This window comes from Stigmatopora nigra, chromosome 17 (genome assembly GCF_051989575.1).
Source record: "Stigmatopora nigra isolate UIUO_SnigA chromosome 17, RoL_Snig_1.1, whole genome shotgun sequence".
NCBI lineage: Eukaryota > Metazoa > Chordata > Actinopteri > Syngnathiformes > Syngnathidae > Stigmatopora > Stigmatopora nigra.
The window spans coordinates 5,804,193-5,825,325 of NC_135524.1; the positions used below are offsets into that span (position 1 = coordinate 5,804,193).

A 21,133-nucleotide genomic window follows, 5' to 3' on the forward strand; every position below is an offset into this window, starting at 1 on the left:
TGGCACTCTAATTCTTATGAACTTATTAATGGCATACTTTTCAAAACTCAAACTATACTCCCACTTACGATAACGGAGCCAATTAATTGACTCATGTAAAGACATTTCCGACTTTTTGTGGATAGGATTAGGTAATGTGATCTGCAGTATGTTTGATATACTAGAGCTTTTAATTATAACACCTTTTTAATATGCTCAAAAGAGGTATAGCACGGAGGAAAGAAATAGAATATTACATTTAATTGGGTCACAAAAAGTGAACAATCAATGAGAATATTTTCATATAATGAGCGCTCCTTTCCAAATGAATCTTTTCTCACCTTTTCAGACTTGCCCTCCGGTACATCTGATGCTTTTTGTTTGTTAAGAAGCTGTCGCCTCCTCTCCTGGCGAGTGGCCCTCTTCTGAAACTCGTCATTGTGGTTGAGCAGATGGGAGGCGAGGTCAGGTAGAGACAGGAACTTGAGCTCGCAATGGGAACACTGGAATGACTCGGAGGCGTCATCCTCCTCGGGCTCCGGAGACACAGCAAAGTCCCTCTTGAAGTCCGTCCTGTGATGGTCATTGTAGTGCATAGATAGCAGCAGGCCGTTGCTGAAGGACAACCGGAAACATTTGAGACACTTAAAAGGGAGGCAGTCCCCGTCCAACTCTGGATCGATGGGGTCATCCAACGCTTCCTTGTTGCCTTCACTTTCCTCAGTTCTTTCTGGTTCTTTGGCATAAATGACTGTAAAGTAGCGACTGAGCTTGCTAGCATGCTTCTTCTTGGGAAAGACACCTGGGTGACGTTTAATATAGTGTGACACAATGCTTTTCCTGCTAAAGGCCTGGAAGGGACAAAGTGAACACTTTCGTCTCTCTACGGCCAAGCGCACTTCTTCGGTCATCTCGGAATTCTCCTGTTCGGAGGCTGGTGTCAAAATGACTTTGCTGGGCTTTTCAGTCATCGTCTTGGAAGCAGCAAGGCAGTGGGTATAGTAAGCATCAATATCGTGGCGCTTCTGGTAGTGTGCTGCCAGGCCCTTGCGAATTGGATTGGTGTAGGAACATAGTGCACATTTGAAGACGTTGTTTTTACCCTCGGGTTGAGCACGGACATTGTTGTGCTTGATGCGGTAGTGGCGAGCAATACCTTTCCGGGTGGAGCAGAAGTATTTGCAGAGCTGACATTTGAACACTGCATGCTTCTCGGTCTTATTGATGGGTGCTTGCGAGAGGGCGAAGTCCACATCAGTGACCTCCTGGACTATCCCTGCACTTGATGTATTACCAGCGCTGCATTCTGCTACCGGCTCAGTGTCTTGAATGGCTGAGACATTTGTCAACCCAGGGCTGAAAATCTCAGTCACAGACTGATTGTGGTACTTCTCATAGTGTATTTTGAGTTTTTCCAATGTGCCGTGCGTATATGAGCACATTTTACATCTGTATGCGCCATAGCCTTGCCTTTGAGTCTTGTTTTTGTCCTCTGCCTCATTTGTGTCTGAAATTTCCTCGATGTCATGAGCAAAATCCTCTGCTGTGACTTTCACCAGGGGGTGTCTTTTCTGGTAGTGGGTAAGGACGCCATGAATGCGGGAGTTCACATAGGGACAGTGGCGACATTTGTACACAGAGCTGGGATTGATGTCTGCCTCCTGTGCGAAATCTGCAGCTTTGACTTTCATACCGGGGTGCTTTTTGCCATAATGCGTCAGAAGGCCATGGAGGCTGTTGTACTCGGAATGGCACACGGTGCATTGATAGGGATTATTAGATATAGAGAGTCGTGGGTGAGTGGGATTGCTCTCTCGAGGTGGGGTGGCAATATACAGAGCACCATCATACTCAACAGACTGGCTTTGGAAAGAAGTGTTTTCTTTTGGAGTTTTCTCAACTGAAGGATATCCTTTAATAATATCCAAAATCACAGATTCATCCCCTTGGATGGCCCAAGGGTGCACTGCCTGATAGTGACTAGTTATATCATATATGGTGCAGGCCTCAAAGGCACAGTCCCTACATTTGTAATGTTTTCCATCGAGGTTACCCCCATGTTGAGTGGTCTCTGGTCCGGCCCACAGCTTGCTAGCCATGTAGGCATAGTCCACATTATGCTCTGGGTGGCGTCTTTGGTAATGAAAAAGGAGGCCTTGGGGTTCAGCGTGGGAGTAGATGCACCATTCACAGTGATAGCCAGCCTCCAAGATGCCATCTTGGTAAGCCCAGTGTAGAATGACCAAGGTGGTGGCCTTAACCGTTGGGTGATCCTTTTTGAGATGCTTCTTGAGGGCATACACATATGGGGATGTGTAGGGACAGTGTCTGCACTTCAGGTAACGCAGTGGAGCAGTGTTTTCTGTGTCTGTAGGGGCCGGAACGGTGGCGGGTGAAACCCCGCTCGACTGTGCGCGCTCACGTTGGCTTCGGACAACAGCAGTGTGACGACGCACGAGGTCAGCGTTAGCTTTAGTTTCCTTGTGCTTCTTCTGGTAATGAATAAGCACCCCTTTAACCGCCCGGTTCCCATAATCGCAATGTTGACAGAAGAACAGCTCATCCTCGCACTTTTCTCCACTTCCAGGTTTAGGACTCGAGTTGTTGGATCCATCATGACCATCATTAGGAAACTGTGTCATAAACTGCTTGGGTGCTGGTATTTTTAATTCATCAATTAGTTTTAACAACCCTGGAGTAGGTGCTCCGTGTTTTATGTATTTGGCTGTCACTTTTACTTCTGGGTGTCTCTTTTGATAATGCACCAACACGCCCACAACAGATTTGTTGCTATATACACAGTGTTTACAGTAGAACATATCCTCATCTGATCCGTAAAGTGCCACGCTTGATTTTTTGGGGGTACTTGACATATTCATGTTAAAGGCGGCATTAGAAACAGGTGAATCCACCGTGACTACCTTCATAGATTTCTGTATACGAAAGTAAGATGCCTTTTGTTCTGGGTGTTTCTTTTGATAGTGGACCAAAACGGAGTGCATGTTGGGGCTGGAAAAGGAGCACATATCACAATCGTAGACAACCACACTGCCAGCCATTGCGTCCTTGAGGGGAGCCACCTCCGTGGCTGATTCAGGGGTCTTAGGCGTTGATTTAGGAAGGGGGCTCGTAGATGACCTTGGAGTGGACGTAGCTGAATTAAATAATTTGGGGCCAGAGTTCAATATCTCCCTTAAAGTTTGCGACTCGCCAGACTTATGAGATTGCTCCACAACATAGCTGGAGAAGATCATGGCATTGTTGATCTTCACTGTTGGATGCATTCTTTGGTAGTGGGGCATCAGACTCCGCACATTAGGGCTTGTATACGAACAGAAGCGACACATGTACACTAAATTGGGCTGGTTAAAGTTGAGCACATTGCTAGCTTCCGGATGGTGATCCATGTAGTGTTGGTGTAGGTCATTGTAGTTTGTGTACTCAATGTAACACTCCAAGCAACGGAAGACCGCACTCTGGTCATCGGGGTCCAAGATGTACTTAAAGCTGAATTTGATGTAGGGGTGCATCCTCTGATAATGAGTGCTGACGCTACGGGCAGATTTGTTGTGATAATCACAGTGTTTACAGTAGTAACGCGCCATTCCAGGATCTCCGGAATAGTCACTGTTATCGTGGGGAACATCTTGGCCGTCAATCAAATCACCCGAAATGATTTCACTATCATCAGAAAGAGTCTGAGAAAGTGGTAGACTCCTGGATTTTGATTTAGGGTTACTTTTTCTTTTCCCAATCCTGCCTCCTTTGTGAGAGGAGTCCTTTGTGTGCGGCTGCAGTATGTTGTATGCAAAGATAGCATTTTTGCCATCGTGGTTACTTCCTTCATTGCTGTGATGGTCGGCCATTTCCTCGTCATCCATGTCATCCAGATTTATGACAACATCCTGCTGACTTTGGCTTATTTTGCTTTGAAGGTTACTCGCAATTTCGTCAATTCTTGTTCTTTTTTTGACCGAGGATAAATCCAAGGGCAAGTCGTTAATAGACTTTCTTGCCCGTTTACCACCGACTAGGGTTTTTTTGGTGGCAAGCCCTAAAATAGAGGTCTGGGTTTTTTGTAGACAGGTAGGTGAGGCTGCCAAATCCGGGTCCAGGTGGTCTACTAACTGACCTTCGGAGACAATGGGATCCATGTCGTCGCAGTAGGAATGTTTGTGCTGCTGATGAACCCTCAGTCCTTTCAGAGTCGTTGTGGAGTAATTGCACAGTGTGCAGCGGTGTGGATTTTGTTGGTCATTCGAGGTGCTGGTTGACTTTTTTCCATTCATCTTGGACATACTTACATTGCCCCCATTGATGGGATCTATGGTACCATCGTTGTGGGATTCTGGGCTGTCGCTCGTCAGGTCCATGGTCTCCATGTCAGAGTTACTGTGGCTCTGTTTGTGTGTGCCTAATTTAAGAGGGCTGGTGCAAATAAAGGGGCATTCATCGCATTTGTACACTGTGGTTTTACCAGAGAGATGAATGTTTTCAATGTGGCGTGAGATGCTCCGTCTGTGCATGGTAAGGAAGGAGCAAAAGGGGCACTGGAAGCGGTTCTGGTATTTCCTGAATGGAATTCCTTTGGTCTCCAGCAGTTTATTATCCTCATCTGATAAAAGCTGCTTCGCATCTGCCGAGAGCGTTCCAGTGTAGTTGGGATCATCTATATCGCCAAGCTCTTCGTCTTCATCTTCTAAACTGCTCCGTGAGTCCTCTTCATTTAGCAAGCTGCAGTCTATCTCATTTCCATTGTTTGGCCTCCTTGGTGAAACTGAGCATCCTGCACTAGCAGGTGTAACTGCAGCAGTCTGCGCTGCTTTGTTTTCGAGCATTTTCATCATTGAATTCTCATCTCCTTCGGCCTTTGATATATTAGGACTTTGGGATGGGGAAACTGGCTTTGGGGGGGTTGCACAGATGTCCCCTTTTGATTCGGGAATGCCGGACACTATATTGACCTTGTCGTCATGTTCCATTACCACATGGTTGGTCCAGCTGGCCTTCAGGTCAGTTTGATAGTCACACCATTCACAGGCAAATGTGCCTCTTGTGACGCCGGTGGATGAACCAGACTCTTCGTCAGGTTTGACAGTCCCCGGGGAAACAACTGAGGCCCCATCGGGAACTTTGCTATGATATGTAACATGGTGTTTCATCATCCTTGCTTTGCGCGGAGACTTGTACGAGCAATACTGGCAGGAATACATCTTGGAATTGTCTGTCTGCGAGGATATTTGTGCCACCACGTCTTCCTCGACAACATTGTGCACCTTCTTAGTGTGATTCTTCAAGAACGACTTGGATCTGAAGTAACGGACACAGAACTTGCACTGGTAGAAAAGCAAATGGGTTTCAGCACTTTGCTTCGGCAATGCCTTGCTGGAGTTGCCGGCAGTGTTGGGACCTGAAACAAAAGAAGAAGCTATTTAATTTATTTTGTGGTATGATTTGAACATTAACCTTGTAATGAAATGGAAAAAAATAATGCAGTCCTGCTTGTCAAAAGGCTGGAAATGTAAATGTTCTATTTGATTGGATTGGGGAGGCTTACTCAATCCAGCATTAGGTGGTGTGTAATTCTGGTCATTCTTGTTCCCAGTTTCCTGCACTCCTGTTTCCTCCTCTGCCTGCTTGTCGTCGTCTTCCTCCTCCACCTCCTCCTCCTCCTGCTGCTCTTCTCTGAGCGAGCCAGACTCGTCTGCGTCAGCAGGCTGCAGGAAGACAGTGTGCACTTCCTGAATGTGGCTCTTCAAGTCGTCGTACGAGTCGGCACGGAAGTCACAGCCGTCGCATTGCAGTACCTCCATTACTAAAAGGGGGGAGCACTCCCTGTAAAATCAGGGAAACCTGGAGAAGCAGACAAAAATGGTATTGAGAACAAAACCCGATGACACCTGTTGCTCTTGACAACAACAACAAAAATCAAAACTTCCATATAATGAATTCTTATCTTTCTGTGTCATCTGTTGAGATAAGGAGCAAATGAATGACCAAGACATCTAGCGTTGTAAATGGTTGCCAATGAACTAAAAAGCAGAATTTGTGTTCATTAGATCGGTAATGTAACCAATTACAATAAGTGTACTCTAGGGACTATGTAGAAAATGTTTTTTTTCCAACTCACTGACCTGTTTTTAATGAGGTTTGATATAATGCAGAATAATATCATAGTTAGATATTTTAGAAACATTAATAATTTAATAAAATACAATGAAGAACCAACTGTAATATTTCTAAAGGACCTCAACAACATTGAATATAGGAACATTTTTGGATTGACCTAGTATCTTATTTTCTTAAGCCAATTTCAAAATTAACATTCCAACTGTTACAAAAATAATAGCTATATTACACATGTCGAATGTTTAGCTCCTCAAAAGAGTCTCCCTATCCCACAAATGTCAATGTATTAAAATAAGCTATGGCTGGAGGTCCACTGGCTAGCAGCAGACACTTGAACAGAGCTCTGGATTCAATTTGCAAAACCACTAATGTCCAAATCGCTCGGCTGATGTCCGCTACAATAGTAGAGCAAGGGTTCCATTTTTGAGCGGCAGATCATTCCAGGAACAACGGAGCGACCGAAGAGGGATTATGGCTTGATTTATCCCATTTTTATTACCTTGGGATAAGCAACAGCTGGACAAGAGCTTCATACAACAGTATTTAGAGCAGAATATTCCATCAAATTGCTTCAACTGTGTGCTCAAGTCAGATTGAGAGAGGACTTTTTACATCTCTTTCAGCCTTCTCTTTAGTTTGGAACATAACAGTAATCTCACCTTTTACAGCTACAGTTTGTCAATTTACATCCTAGTAATGTTAAAGGTTGATGAGGCAGTATAATAGAAATTATCATAAATTATACGTACATCGTACTCTACACAAGTCTCCTCATAGTCGCAATGAATTAGACGTCTAGTGGCATCAATGATTTGATTTTGAGTCGGTTCAGGTTTATTGGAGGAATTTTAAATTGACTCCCTGATGATTTGGGGGCAATTTTGTAGAATTTGAGATTTTAATTTCTAATTTGATGCCCCGAAAAAGGAGAAACACTGATGTTAGCTATTATGGTTCAAGTTCAACAAGTTCAACAGTACTTTGCTCAAAAGCAAAAGCAAGGCTAATGTACTTGTAGAGCACAATTCGACAAAGGGTAATTCAAAGTTCTTTACATCACATGAAAATCAGCAGACCACAATTAGAAAATAGAATTAAAAACTAATAAAATGATAAATAAAAGTCACATGAAATCAGTAACTCATGAAACAACTGGGAACAAAACTAGTTAATGGGTCGCCAGTAAAAGTCGCACAAATTGCCATTTAAACAAAAAGGTGCAGTTATGAGTAAGCTGTAGAAAACAATAGCATTTTTACCACTGATTTACAGGCCAATTGATTTTCAGATCTTCAAGTATTTTGTTCCTGAGGTGACGAGCATAATTGAATGCCGCTTCACTCTACTTGTTTCTTGGCCTTGAGAAACACAGACGACCTTAAAAATGCATTCTAGGGCTCCAAGGAATCAAGATATAAATTAAAATATCGATACAAAAATTGCCTATTCATAATTTTCCTAAAGGGATTAAATGATTAATTGCAATCATTTCCATCAATTAACAAGGTTTTTAATGTTTTGTTTGGTCAAAAAGAAAAACCTTCTGGCTATATTTCAAGTGATAAAATGCTGTAGATGCTGCCTACAGCAGTCAACTGGTTAACCTTTGTACTGAAAAGCTACAAATCCCGAGAATGTGGCAGAATCCAACCAGCTTTTCACATGCAAGTGATTCGCCAGTAGGGAAGCGCTTCATGTGAGTCACAATGTCCCAGGGCAGGCAGGGGATCCATTGTTACGGAGTCATGTTACAGCCGCTCCCTGCTCTCTTGGCATTTCAACACTGTTTTCCACCAAGTGGTATTCAAATGCCAGATTTCTTGACATGGTGTGAAGAGGGGGGAAACAGCACGATCTGCCAGGAGTTGACGGAGCCGTGCCATACAAAGTTAATGGCAATGATAGTACATCGGCTTTCATCTAGTCAGCGGCCACTATGACAGGCGGTGACTGAGCTGCTAAGATCCTCCTCTGAGCTGAGCTTCAAGGGCAGCCATTTTAAGAGCTGACTATGCGCACTTAGGTGTACAAGCAGCACCGCAACATGGACCCGTGGATCCGATCCTCTTCCCCAACCAGAGGGGAAAGAAAAAAAACTGTGCAGCCTGTCACGGAGGAAGTGCTGACAGAAATCTATCTGCCAGATGTACAACACAGGCTCAGCAGAAAGCATCTCGCACTCTCACCGAGACGACTCCGCCTCTAGTTTCTCAGGACATTATCTCTGGCATCAGGAGATATTACGAGAAATGCCAGGGTCTATGCTGTTGTAGAATTGCAGGAACCTCTTGTGGAAAAAAAGAAGTGTGGCCTCTGCTCTGCTTCCACTAGTTCAGTGGAAGTCGCCAAAGACATTCCACAAGGGGGTCTAAAAATGCAAGGCATGTTTGAACTTCTTTATCTGGGAGCCCTCAGGAGAGCAAGGGTAGGGGCAGAACAGGGGAGAGGGGGGGATATAGCAGGGCTAAAGAAAAAGGGTGGGAGGAGCAGAGAGCATCAAGGAGCAACCTTGAAGACCGTTTGGTGGAGAGGAAAACAGGACAAAGGCAACAGACTTGGCTCCCAGATTCCAAAGTCTACTGACATTTGTTAATCACCAACCGGTCTCGCTGCATCGGCCAGCTCTGCCAGTAGTCACACCCTCCGTGCTGCAGCTGCATCGTCTGAAAGAGGGCCTTTGAGTAAGCCAGCATTAAGCTGATTAAAAGGACTGAGGTTTCGTCCCCAACTGTTGCCTGTTGCAACTCTATCCAGTTGTAAAGAAGGGAAAACATCACACAGTGCCTTAATTTGTTTTTGCTCATCCATTTGATAGTAAGCAAGCTACTTCCAACCAACTAAATGTTTGTGGACCTTGGTAGATTCGTTAGCAAATAGAAGATGTTTATGTCATGGTCCCTGCAGTTATCATGTTGTCAGTTTTTGGACTTTGGACTTTGAAGTTCCACCTAGAATGGGGATTTGTGTTCTACCCACGTGGCTAAAGAGTTTTGTTACCATTACTGGGCTACTGTGAAGTTAGTAAAATCCTAATTGCTGAATACTCCATTGGAACATGTCCTGTCACATCATAATAAGAGTGCCTCCATAATTTCTATGGAAATTAATAAGAGAAATAGTCAATCGTTATCCCGGTTTCTAAGCAGAAAAGTCACAGTTTCAACAAGGATAACAAAAATGCCACAATGTAACAATACATTTCTTGCCTGTATCGTGAAAAACATCAAGATGTGGTTGGTTAGTCCCAATCTCTTACATAAAGTAGCACACTAAGAGAAAAAAAAAAGCTAAGGAGATGAATCAACTATGTGACAACACTAAAAGCAGCACTAATTAAAACAACAACAATCTTGCAAAGGATATAATAACACTTTGTGACATCATACAAAGGAGGCATCCATCCTTTTTTTTTTTTTTTGACTAAGTGAGCTCAGTCAAGAGAGATTTCATGAACATCAGGGAATATTACATCACTACCAGGAGGAAGACAGACCGTGCAAAGTAAAGATGGCTACTGCTTAGCCAGTGATTTTAAAAGCCTCTGAAGAGCCCACCACAGAAGGTGAATGTGCACAAAACATGCTCAAGACGTAATGGGGACGATGGTTAGGAGAAAGATGTTTTAACACCTGACATTCATTTAGCCCAATTCTTATGTTCTCTTGCTGGTTTTCCGTCTAACGTCCAAACTAAATTAGAATAAAACTTTAATGTTGTTGATTGGTTGTCGTTTTTGTTAAGTGTACTTGCAAAATATGACAGAAGATGTAAGACCCTCCATTTACTTTTATTTTTTTCTATTACTGCAGATAGTTTTTCCCCCCCTGAGGCCCTATTGTTTACATTAAACAAAAGACTTCATGGAACAATGACTAGTTGAGATATGGGTGAAGAGCACGAAGGGAACGACTATATATATATATTTTTTAAGAGTAATTGTCCATTTGATTTTAAAAACAACTACATTTACTTTGTAAATGACTCTTATATCTAGAATTAATTCCCCAAATGACATCGAGCGAAAGTCTGACAAAAAGGCATGTGGTTACTCTCGTCTTGATGAGCCTATCACTTTTAATCAGTGGCATTTCGGCGCTTGTGATAAGACAAATCAGTGAGCTTGCTTACGGTCCTCCCTGTCTGAGCACAGAACAGAGGTTCCTGAAATGATGCGATCACATGCCGTTACTCCATTGAGGAAGTCTGAATACACTTGAGATGAGACATTGATTTCCACCGGCCGGTCGATCAACTGCTGTGCCTTCTCAAACAAGAAATGGGACCAGTCCATCATGTTTAGCCGAGAGCATTTTCTCTTAGCCAAGAGTCATAAATAGTCACCTTCTGGAATCCAATCAAAAGAATGTGGGACAGAGCGGTAGCAGTACTTTCCTAATCACTAGAAGAATTTTGAACTTGAATGAACGCAAAAACTCATTTGTCCACACTTGAATGTGTTTTTCTTTATGTAGTAAGACAGAGCAGATGATGACCAGACGTCCACCAACAGTATTCTAGCAGCTAAACAAAAGCCAAATAAAAGCCACTCAGCCTCAAAGGCCACGGGGGTGCTGATGCCTATGCCAGTTAACATAGGGCAATGGGGCACTTTTCCCCACTCTAAATGCAGTTTTTAAAAAATGCCATGGTTTTATAACTGGCATCTGACTGTTTAGTTTCAGTGGCTTGTACTAGAAGAGGAACTTTCTGTTCCAGGAAGAAAATGTCCCAAATATGAGTGGGGCGAGGATGTCAATTTGTTTTCAATTGATTTGTACAGATATGCCACAAATCCATTTTTTTATGACAAAGCAAATCTGGGGTTTGTAGAGGTTTTATAACCATTGGAAAATGTATCCACACCAACTTAAGCCATTAAAATATTTATAATTTAACATTAATTAAAAACCCAAAATTACATCCAAATGATGTTACAAGGCAATCTTAAACTACTAACTTTGCTTTTTCTTTGTGTCTAAATGAAAGTTCAAATGGAATGGAATTGCTTGTTTGCAGGCTGCTTCCAAGTAAATTTGGAAATGACAGTAATCATGCCAGTCATTCCAGTTGATTTGATGTCTATCAATGGCTGTTGGGTGTCCCGATGATTGACACATATACATCTACCAACTTCTGCTCCGTCCACAAATAACGTACGTTGGAAACCCACCAGAAAAAGAACAGGCAGAGGCCCTTACTGCAGTCTGTGTATTCCTTATCTCAAGCCAGTCCCTCGTCATCAAACTCAATATGATATAATAAAAAAAAAGTATAAAGGGTCAATTGGTAAACCACACCAGCTGGTCTCATCACTTCCTCAACTATCAGTCATCACAGTTCACTGAGCAATGCTGTCAAACCAGCCTAACTCATGCAGTGTGTTGGGTTAGGCAACTGCTTCTGACTGGCCACTGCTTTTGCCGCAATTCAAAATGTTATTTTTGTCCATACAATGACAAAGGGATCAACTAAAATGAGTACTAATGCAAGCAGGTCAATTATTGTTGAGTGAAACCACCAAAAGTTTGTTTAAGCGCAGTGTGGGTCAGGTTTTTCTGAGCAGAAGCAGGCAAAAAACATGTCTCAAAAGGGAAGAAAATGGAGGCGTAAAGCTGCTAGGGCTGCACTCCAGAGAGCTCTGCAAGCTTTGCTGATCTGTCTGCAGCCTGACCTTCACTGGTGTCACATTCACAGGACATAAAAAAAGGAGCATTGCAGCGCTCCACGGTAGGCCTCAAAGACCTTGCTCTTGAAGGGCCTAATTTACGACCACCGACATCCTATTCTATCAACAGCTTTCAGCACTAGTGCACAAAAACTTAGCATCTTAAAATCCATTAAAAAAAACTGCAACATAGAGAAAAACATGTAGTATGACCGAAAGTCTCTTTCCAAACAGGAAAGCAAAAGAAACACCACCAGCACCAAAATGCTAATCCCATATTTTAAGTCTGGGTTCTCCACACTGCATCTGTGACAGATGGCTACCTGACAACAGTCACCCACCCATCCATCCAGCCTTGGAAGACACCCCCCCCCCTTTGTTAACTTAATTTGCAAATCCTATCAATTAATGACTTGATGAGGCCACATTTGCTCTCCAAAGCTGCATGAAAAATCGGAGGAGAACCGGCCGTTGTCGTAACCTTGCTCCAAGGGTAGCCGTCTGTTTTGCCAAGTGCTCAGCCTGCTGAAAAAAGTAGCAGGCAAGGGAGGGGGTGGGGGTGCATTACACAGAGCATTAAGTAGCAACATTTGGCCCATTTTGCACAAGATAACGAACAACCAAGCAGATTAGGATGAGCATTAATGACTATCTCCTCGCATGACTTTAAGGCGGCCACTGACATGTTCTCAACACACAATACGCCATGTTTTGTTTTCGTCCATTCTAATGCTGGGCCTATGTTGTTTAGCCGTAGTTTTGTCAGCCAAACTAGAGGCTCCTTTGATAGAAAAACCTCCACTTCACAATAACGCTTGGAAGAGGGTGATAGCTGCAAAAAAAATAAATACAGTATATAAATAACCACTACAAGACTAGAGGATACATTTTAAGCATTGTTGGAGATCGCTGTCTGTTGATTGGACAGCACAGCCTTTTGTATTATGATTTAGTGTTACGTGATTAAGACACAGTACATGACTAAGAAAACAGATGGGGCTCCTCTGGGTGTGAGCTATCACATACATTATCAAGTACTCCGTTGAGGTCAAACAAATTAGGTTGTCAGCTGTGACGGTAAAATTGCAGATCAATCATATTAGAGACTTACCTACTATCAGGTTAAAATCCACGTCAAAGTTTTGGTCCACTTGATCTAACCCATTAATTAAGGATGGATATACTGAGACAAGATCTTCTGGAAAAAAAAAATCGCAAGAACAGTGCCTTTGCTGGGAGTCAGCATCTACATTACTTCATTGGTAGTATAATCAATCCATTCTGACAAAATACTAGTCACCTATTAGTCCATCTGTAACAACAACAACTGGTTTGAAAGAAAAAAAGGAGTTGTTATAATATGTGCCTTTAGGACATGATCCTTTGGTCCTTGAAGATAAAAGACATTTTTTTTTTCTCTTCTTGATATTGCGTATTAAAGGTCCCCTGGTTTAACTTAATTTCTTTGTGCATTTTCATAATCTCTGATGTTCTTTATTGGGCTTTAGACAATCAAAGTGTGATTTAAACTTGCACAGTTTCAAGTAAAGTCAAGAGAATGTACCACTCCCACAAGAGAGGCTTGCCCTCTATACTGTTCATTACTATTATTATAGCTATCCACTATGTGTATTACTTTTCATGCTTGGCTCTCGGATTATCAAATGTTCGAGTTTGTCATGCTGCTGATATATTGTATATATTATTTGTCAACCAGATTTTTCAGTAGTTTTTTAACCATTAGTTTTAAAGATTCTGTAATGAAAACATGAAACATAAAGGGTAGACCTGGGAAATTTTAAGATTGATATTATAAACTTAAATATATTTTGGTGATCAGCCATGACCATTGTAGAATCTAAATTATTTTTTTGTCAGTGGGAAAGAAGCACAAGGAATAATCATAATCTACGAATGTTCCTGCGTTTTCCATTTCATTGTATAGATGGCAAACATTAACTATATCAAAGAACTATTTCAAGATATGTTAGAAGAAAACTGGATTTTGATGGCATGGGTATTTTTTGGAATGAGCCTTTTCTGGCCAATGCACAAACACAATGAGCATCGAGGAAGTCTAAGGGTTTTAGCTGGGAGATAAGAGGAAGCAGACATGCATGGCTGGAATTGCCTGGAAGTCTCTCTGCTCAACCGTTCTTTTTCGTGTACATTCATTTCACTTGGCCGCTACCTCGTCTGTCTCTTGGGGCAGTTAGAATTATCTTGTAGATCACAGGCAAGGCCTTGGCTGAGGCTCCAGACCAACGGCTCTATTTCACAGCGACCAAGGACACACAGCCAATTGCGCAGGAGTATCAGTGGCATAACCGTCCACCATTTTGTGCTTCTAGAAGTCTTTGTCTGGCCCGCTGAGAGCAGAGAGAGAACTACTGCGTCTGCTTGCTATCTTGTTACACAGATGGAAACATTTTAACTCTCCTGTTGGTTCCTTTGCAGATCGCTGGCGGTCAGCAGAGGCAGAAGAAGATGGTTGCTGAGACAACACTGGAAACTAGCAGCTCTAAATTTGGAGATTTGAATCACCCTGTCACACAAGCCTGCAAGACACATGTCCAAGTTCCTGGCGACATCAAATATGGGTGTCCTCGAATTTAGAATATCAGTGAAACATGATTCTTTCTGTATATCTTAATAAACCTCTGCCGATGACAATGTTCTTAAACACTAACTATGACAGTGAAAAAATGTCAATTAAAGCCAAGGAGTTAAAAAAAAGCTTTTGTTTTTATTCTGGCCAAGATACAACCCCCAACAATGAGTCCTTCTTTAGTGCTGCCATGAATAAACTTTTATGTATTTACTGTTCTGTGTCAAGTGCACTGATATGGCATTTTGATGTCTCATTACATCTGTGAATGAGGCAGATTTTGTGGCAGCACTAACAAATGTGACAATGGAGTGCTGGCTGTGTGAAAGAAGAAAAAAAAGAAACAGTACTGGAATGGAGTCTGTTTTTTTTTCACATGAAAAATACCCGCGGACACATTTATTCCTCTGTTGAAAGATGTGCCACTTTGTGAAAGTGCATACTGATTTGGCAAAATCCTCCTTTGTTGGGTTCAATATGAAAAATGCAGAAGAATAGATGTAGACTGTATTGTTAGGACAACCTTGTCAACATCAAAGTTTTATACTCTGGGCACTAACATGTGCAATATGGTTGAAACCACATGTTTTAATCATCTAAAGACATATTGTATATGTATTGTTTGTGGGATTAATTACAACATTTTACCTTGTAGACACCCAATCCATTTGAAATGGGAGGGGCTGACAGTATGAATGGCACCAAATGAGTGAATTACAGACATAGCTGTGAATGTATTTCAAGGCACACGTGAAACCAGCTGAAGCTGAAGAAAGTGTGATTATACACATTGAAATAAGTACAGTATAAGCCACTACTCTAAAGAAACAAACAAAAAAGTCAGATTACATTCCTAATGACAACACGAGCAAATACTACCCTCGTTTTTGGATTTGATTTTTTTCCACTGGCCCCATCCAATAACATTCTGTGTTTTACAAGTTTAAAAACAGCCTACCATCTTCATGGTGGTAAGTTGGTCCATCTTTTTAACAAAACAAATAATTCCAGTGAATCCTTAATCAACAATAAACAAACCAAATACCGCAAATGTGATTCACCCTGTTCTTCAGAAACTGACACTCATCCACCCACACAACACAGCCCTTGAGTCTCAGACCCATATAGAATGTCCAAGGACAGGTCGTGGAGAAAAACCAGGAAGTGTTTTTCCACAAGGACAATCACACCAGGAAACCTTGCATTCCACATAGGCATCTTCCCCTAGGAAACTATTTCCTGACATAAATCAATCCAACACTGTCAGCTATTTCTTTAAAACATAGGAGCAAATGTCATTTAGACCCATTTAGTATTCTGCCCTTATATTGTACTGTAGTTTGTTTCTGTTCAATAAAATAGCACAATGGTCCCTCCTGTTTCCAATGCTACAAAAAAGTACTGAAGAAACTTTTGAGACAAACAATAGGCTTTCTTTAACGTGCCAGTAACCACTGTCAGGAATACAAGGATGTCCGTGCTCCAAACCCTCCCATTCAGAGTCACTATGAGGGATTGGTCAGCCAGTCTGGATGCATTATTCCAGACAGAACCACAGAAAAGAGTAAGAACAACCTGGGATGCAATTTGGAGTTTAAAAATCCAGGCGGTTTGCAGAGGAATGCTTTTGAGAGTGGTGGGAAAGCTTTTTAAAGGAACCAGGGCTAAGTTTAGGAGCGGTTCCTCCCCAGGTTGGGACCTCTGGGGTAACTCAACAAGTTAAGCGATGAGGGCAGGAAAGATGAGAGAGTCATCAATATTAACTTACCACCGAGACCTCCTTTCCAAACTCTTAAATATTTAATCGTCCTTGGACAGCTCCGTTGCTTCCAGCCAGTGGATCCTTTCTACAAGACTGCTCCTGTTCCAGCTCAATGGAGGCCTTGTCTCGTGGCACCACACTGCCCAAGGAACGGGCGTCTCCAAAGAATTCTAGTTTTTTTCTCCCCTCTCTTTCCCTCCCGACCACAAGCAGCTTTGGATTCAGAGAGCTTGAGTTCACTATGTCTTACTACAAGGACCATAAATCTTAAAATTACGGAAGGAAACCTGAGCCTGTCCATGAGCTTCACTGATCAGTGACGAACCTTCTTCCTCCATCTAAATCAGATTCTGGAATGCTCAAGGTGTTAATAAGCCAACTGCTAAAAGACACTGAGCTGTTTTGTTGCGTTTTTTCAGCCCACAGAAGGAAGACAACGTTGGGACTGTTGATGTTCTGATGGAAAGCAGAGAAGAGGAACCAGTTTGGCGGTGGTGTAACGTGGCAACTGACAACAGAAACTGGAAAGACACCTCTCTATAAAACACACACGCACACACATGCGGCACTTCCTTGTTGAAGTTTAATCCTCACACGAAGCTACGGCTCTTTAGGTTCAACACAAGATTGAAATTTGAACCTGAGCATGGTGAAATACTTCACATATTGCCATAACATCCACAAGCTGTACATAAACCAACAACCAAGAACACAGAAGACTGTACAGCGCTAGAAGCTACTTGCATTTAGTAAGATTTTGCTCCATTGACTGTTGGCTTTTCTTGAGCAAACACAAGAAGAAGGAAGCGAGTGGTGAAATGAGAGCAGTTGTAGCAGAAGCAGCAGAAGTGCTGGCCTGTGACTCAAAAGCTGTGCATCAAGTATAGAAAGCACTCACTGGAGCATTTCAATTTGCTTTTGTCCGAGCCTCCCTTCACTGCCCCAGGTGAAGAAGAATGCACGAGTGCAATGAAAGCGACCAGTGATGGGCTTCTCACATGTACACACACTAAGGCGTGTTCTTTTAGTTTACAAACCAATACTCATTTTTAGGAAGACTGTTAAATTCAAAAGCAACAAACATATTTCCCAACATTTTTCAATGAGATGTCCCCAATCGCAATGCCATTAAAAAAAGGTTTTGAGTGTGTGTATATATATATATGGTCAGTTAAAGATACTCTTTTAACCATTAATCGATTAGCAAAATATATTTAGTTTAATTTAATAGTCGCTTAATTGTCAATCGAATGTGGTAGCAGCTACGTATCTAATTTCCGATACAGTATAATTGAAGTATATAATGAGTATCCCACCATTATTGATTTGACATTCATCAACAAACTGCATGTGAGTGGCAGCGGATCTTTTTTTCTTTCTGCGGTAAGAAGTATGACATTTGCAGTATCTGCTGACTGATCCCAATCTTTAGACATTCTGTATATCTAAAAAAAACATCTAGTAAGGCTACCACACCACGCCAGAGTTGGGAGAGGACAAGGTTTGTCCTCCGCCAACACCCCAGCGTCCTGCCAGAAAAAAAAAAGTGTTGAGCACAGCAGATTCCTGCCAGGCTCCTCCTCGAGGAACCTGCTGCGCCAGGGGAGAGAAGGAGCATCGCCACCATTTTGATTTGGATGGCTCTCTTCTGCCCGGGCGCTGTCGCAGCATAGCGAGTGTCAAGCTCTCTCACACACACACACACACCCTGCTCGTCAGCAACATTGCACACAACCGCCACCTCTGCAGAACGCTAACACACACACACACACACACACACCTCCTGATAGCTTGAACACCTTCAGGGTATTTTTCCGTGGAAAGTAATTAAAGTTGAAGCTGCAATAACGTGAGGCACACCTTGAGAACTTCGTTGCTTCACACTAAGGTGAACAATAATCACTATAGACTTTGAAATTTGCGTCAGTTTTGGTGTACTCCATTCTCTTGGTGGAGTTATTAAGAGGTAATAATATAGACAAATGCATATTAAAACAACATGTACATAGCAGGGATGCATGATGGATTATTTACAGTATTGATGGATTAGATTTATTTTTATATAAAATCATCTATTTTAATTCTTTGGGCGAGACATAATTTGAAAATCACTGTTCTCAAGTATACGTATATATGGATTTTGGTGCTGTTATGCCATGTGACATGTCAGGAAATAGTTATAGGCAAAGATAATTATTTTTCAGGTAAAAAGTATTCATAATGTCTTATTTTGGCTATACAAAGACAACAGAAATCGGAAACATTTCCTTCCCTGAATACGGGATGAATAAAGTTATCCAATCCAATTCGATGAAATCCTCAATAATCATTACACCAGTACAGCGAAAATTGAGAAAAGCAACATTAACTTCTTCCTTAGCTACAAAGTAGTACTAAAATGGAAACAAAACAACAACTGTGCCTCTTCTGGCCACATTGGCACATAGTGCACAATGTTTAGATTCCAGATAGGAAAGAAAGGATGTTGAATTTGAATTGTTTAGTCAACATTCATCAAAGGAATGGTACCCATCAAAGAATGATGCATTTACGATTGTTTAGTCAACATTTATCAAATGAATGCTACCCCTATTCCCTCCTGAAAATGTTTGCCCGCTTTATTGTGTAGCTACTTCTTCATCTTCTACTTCCTCATCCATCTGTCTGGCCCTGCAGGTCCATGTCAAACACCACCTTTGCCGCCCCCCCTTTCATTCCCTTTGGAAGACTCATCTGCCAGCCTCCATTTTATGCTTTGAACTCCACTGTAAAAATAAAAAAAATATGGAAGCACCTGACCCATGACCAGTGACGGGCAGCCAGGAGCTGCAACAGCACATTTGCATCACCATCTAACAGTGGAGACAAGTGTTGGTGGTGAGGGGTAGTTGGGGAAGGGGGCTTGTTTAAAAAAATGGGCACCACATTTCAGAAAGGGAGGGAGTAAATATCCTGCTCATTCTGGACACTTGCAATGGCAGCTCCTAATGGAGGACACAGGAGAGGACAACCATCCCTGCTATGGCTTTTCCTCCCGACTAAACTCACTAATCCGCCCCCCACCCACAGCGATCGTTTTTTGATTTGGAAGAGAGTCATAAAATAAACCTTGAAACGTTAGCAACCACGTCGATTTCCTCGTGGAGACGCGTGTGAGCGAACCGGGAAGCGAGGAGAAGAAGACACTTGACTTTGGTCATACGCGAGTGGCCGTCAAAAAAATAAAGGAAGCGACAGAGCCGCCGCGTGGAGGTGGAACACGGAGAGGAGCGATCCCGAAGGGGGTCAAGCTCTTTCCAGGTCACGCGTGTGAGAGGAAAATCAATCCCATGATCTACCAATGGCGACGTTCTCGCAAGACCTTGAAAGCTCTTACGAAGGCGATCGCTCCACGATGGTGGGATCGGGACGGCGGCGTTAAAGCGTGGCGAAATACGGCGGATAAACGCTCCAACTTACCGCTACGATCTTCTCCTTCTCCTCCAAAAGTTGTCGGTCTCATGCGTGCGCTCGCTCTGGGCTAGTGGCTGATCGCCATCTTTCCTCCTCCTGCTTCTCCTTCTTCTTCTTCTTCTTCTCCACCTCCTCCTCCTCCTCCTTCTTCTTCTTCTCCTTCTTCTTCTTCTGCTTCTTCTTCTTCGCCGCCGCTGCAGCTGCTGCAGATGACCTGAGCTCCTCCGCCGAGCGCCTCACTATCACGCGCAGGGAGGAGGAAGAGCAGGAAGACGAGCACCACCACCACCACCACCGACGCCGCCACAACAACAATGATAGTGTGACGAGCGGGCCACACAAAGGACGAGAAGAAGGAGAAGAAGTTCGGCAGGCGGTGAGCGAGCACCAGAGGGTGCACGAGAGTTGGCCAAAAGACGAGAAGAGAACATCAACGGGATGGACGCACGAGAAGATCATCATCCTTCAGCGTTGACCTAGTGCGCATGCGCGCGTCACCTCCTGGTCGTTAGTTCATGTTAACGGATGATGATGAAGATGCGCCTCGCCTGCCACAGACGGCAATAGACGTCCAATTCATTTCAACTGGGAGGATTGGCAGTTTTTCTATGGATTGGATGTCCACCTTGGTCAATGGCAGGCAATCCAATTGCCATAGACAATGCTAGTGGAAAATGATAAGTGGCAAAGGCTGATCTTTCTATACATTTGTTCGTTCGCCCCTAGCAAATTAAAATGGATTGGACATCTAGCGACGTCATTGGCAGAGAGTGACATAATCATTATTACACTGCAAGTTTGTTATTGAATAATGTTGTAGGAACTATACTGCAAGTATATCACTGTATAATATCACCATTATGCATATATAAAATATAAATGTATCCTCTTTCAGGTGTTGATGATTTGTGCTGTACAAAACCAACATACTATTTACTCCATGCTAATGCCGAATTGATGGAAAACTAGATTTTAAAGATATTTCATTGTGACACTTGTCACACAGAGAATAATGCAATTGACATCAGTCAGTTTTGACACATATTGTGCTTTTGAGGGGTATCAAAATGTGCTATCATTAAAAAAAGACAAGAATTGAACATGTATACTGATGCAAACAAGTAAAATGAATTCAACTAGTACTACTACTGGGCTTTAGCTCCGGTTTAGAGTCTCAACCATACATCATGGCTGACCGGGAGACCTTCCTTTGATCGTCACTGACACCCTCCGATCACATAACACACCCGATACTTTCCTCCAGCTGTTCCAGCCTCCCTGCACACGGTTCTTCACTTCCTTTTGACATTCTCCATCCCACTGCAGTGTTGACCCTAGGTATTGAAGCCCCCTACCTTCTTTACCACTACTCCTTACAACTACCACAATTCCTTCCCTCTAGAATCCTCCTCATTTCCACACATGTATTCCTTTTTACCTTCACTCTCTTTTCTCAAGCAAAACATACCCCCTAACAAAGTCAACCATGACACCCACAATCTCCCCCTTCAAACTCACCAGTCTTATTATCTTCACC

General features: G+C 42.7%; 1 protein-coding gene across 6 annotated transcripts in view; it reads right to left on the reverse strand.

Moving 5' to 3' along the window:
• znf462 (zinc finger protein 462) overlaps nucleotides 1-20,013 on the reverse strand; it is a 29,768-nt gene extending 9,755 nt beyond the window's left edge. For 3 of the 6 annotated variants that reach the window (XM_077737071.1, XM_077737070.1, XM_077737065.1), the window contains exons 1-3: nucleotides 12,885-13,098; nucleotides 5,537-5,832; nucleotides 321-5,389 (exon numbers count right to left, since the gene is read on the reverse strand). In XM_077737071.1, the coding sequence (XP_077593197.1) occupies nucleotides 321-5,389; nucleotides 5,537-5,792 (5,325 nt within the window). In that variant the 5' untranslated portion in view covers nucleotides 5,793-5,832; nucleotides 12,885-13,098. Of the gene's footprint in view, nucleotides 1-320; nucleotides 5,390-5,536; nucleotides 5,833-9,314; nucleotides 9,820-12,884; nucleotides 13,099-19,602 lie in introns of those variants that run through there. The other 3 variants (XM_077737067.1, XM_077737069.1, XM_077737068.1) reach the window with 3 other exon arrangements.
• Between the last annotated feature and the right edge of the window lie 1,120 nt (nucleotides 20,014-21,133).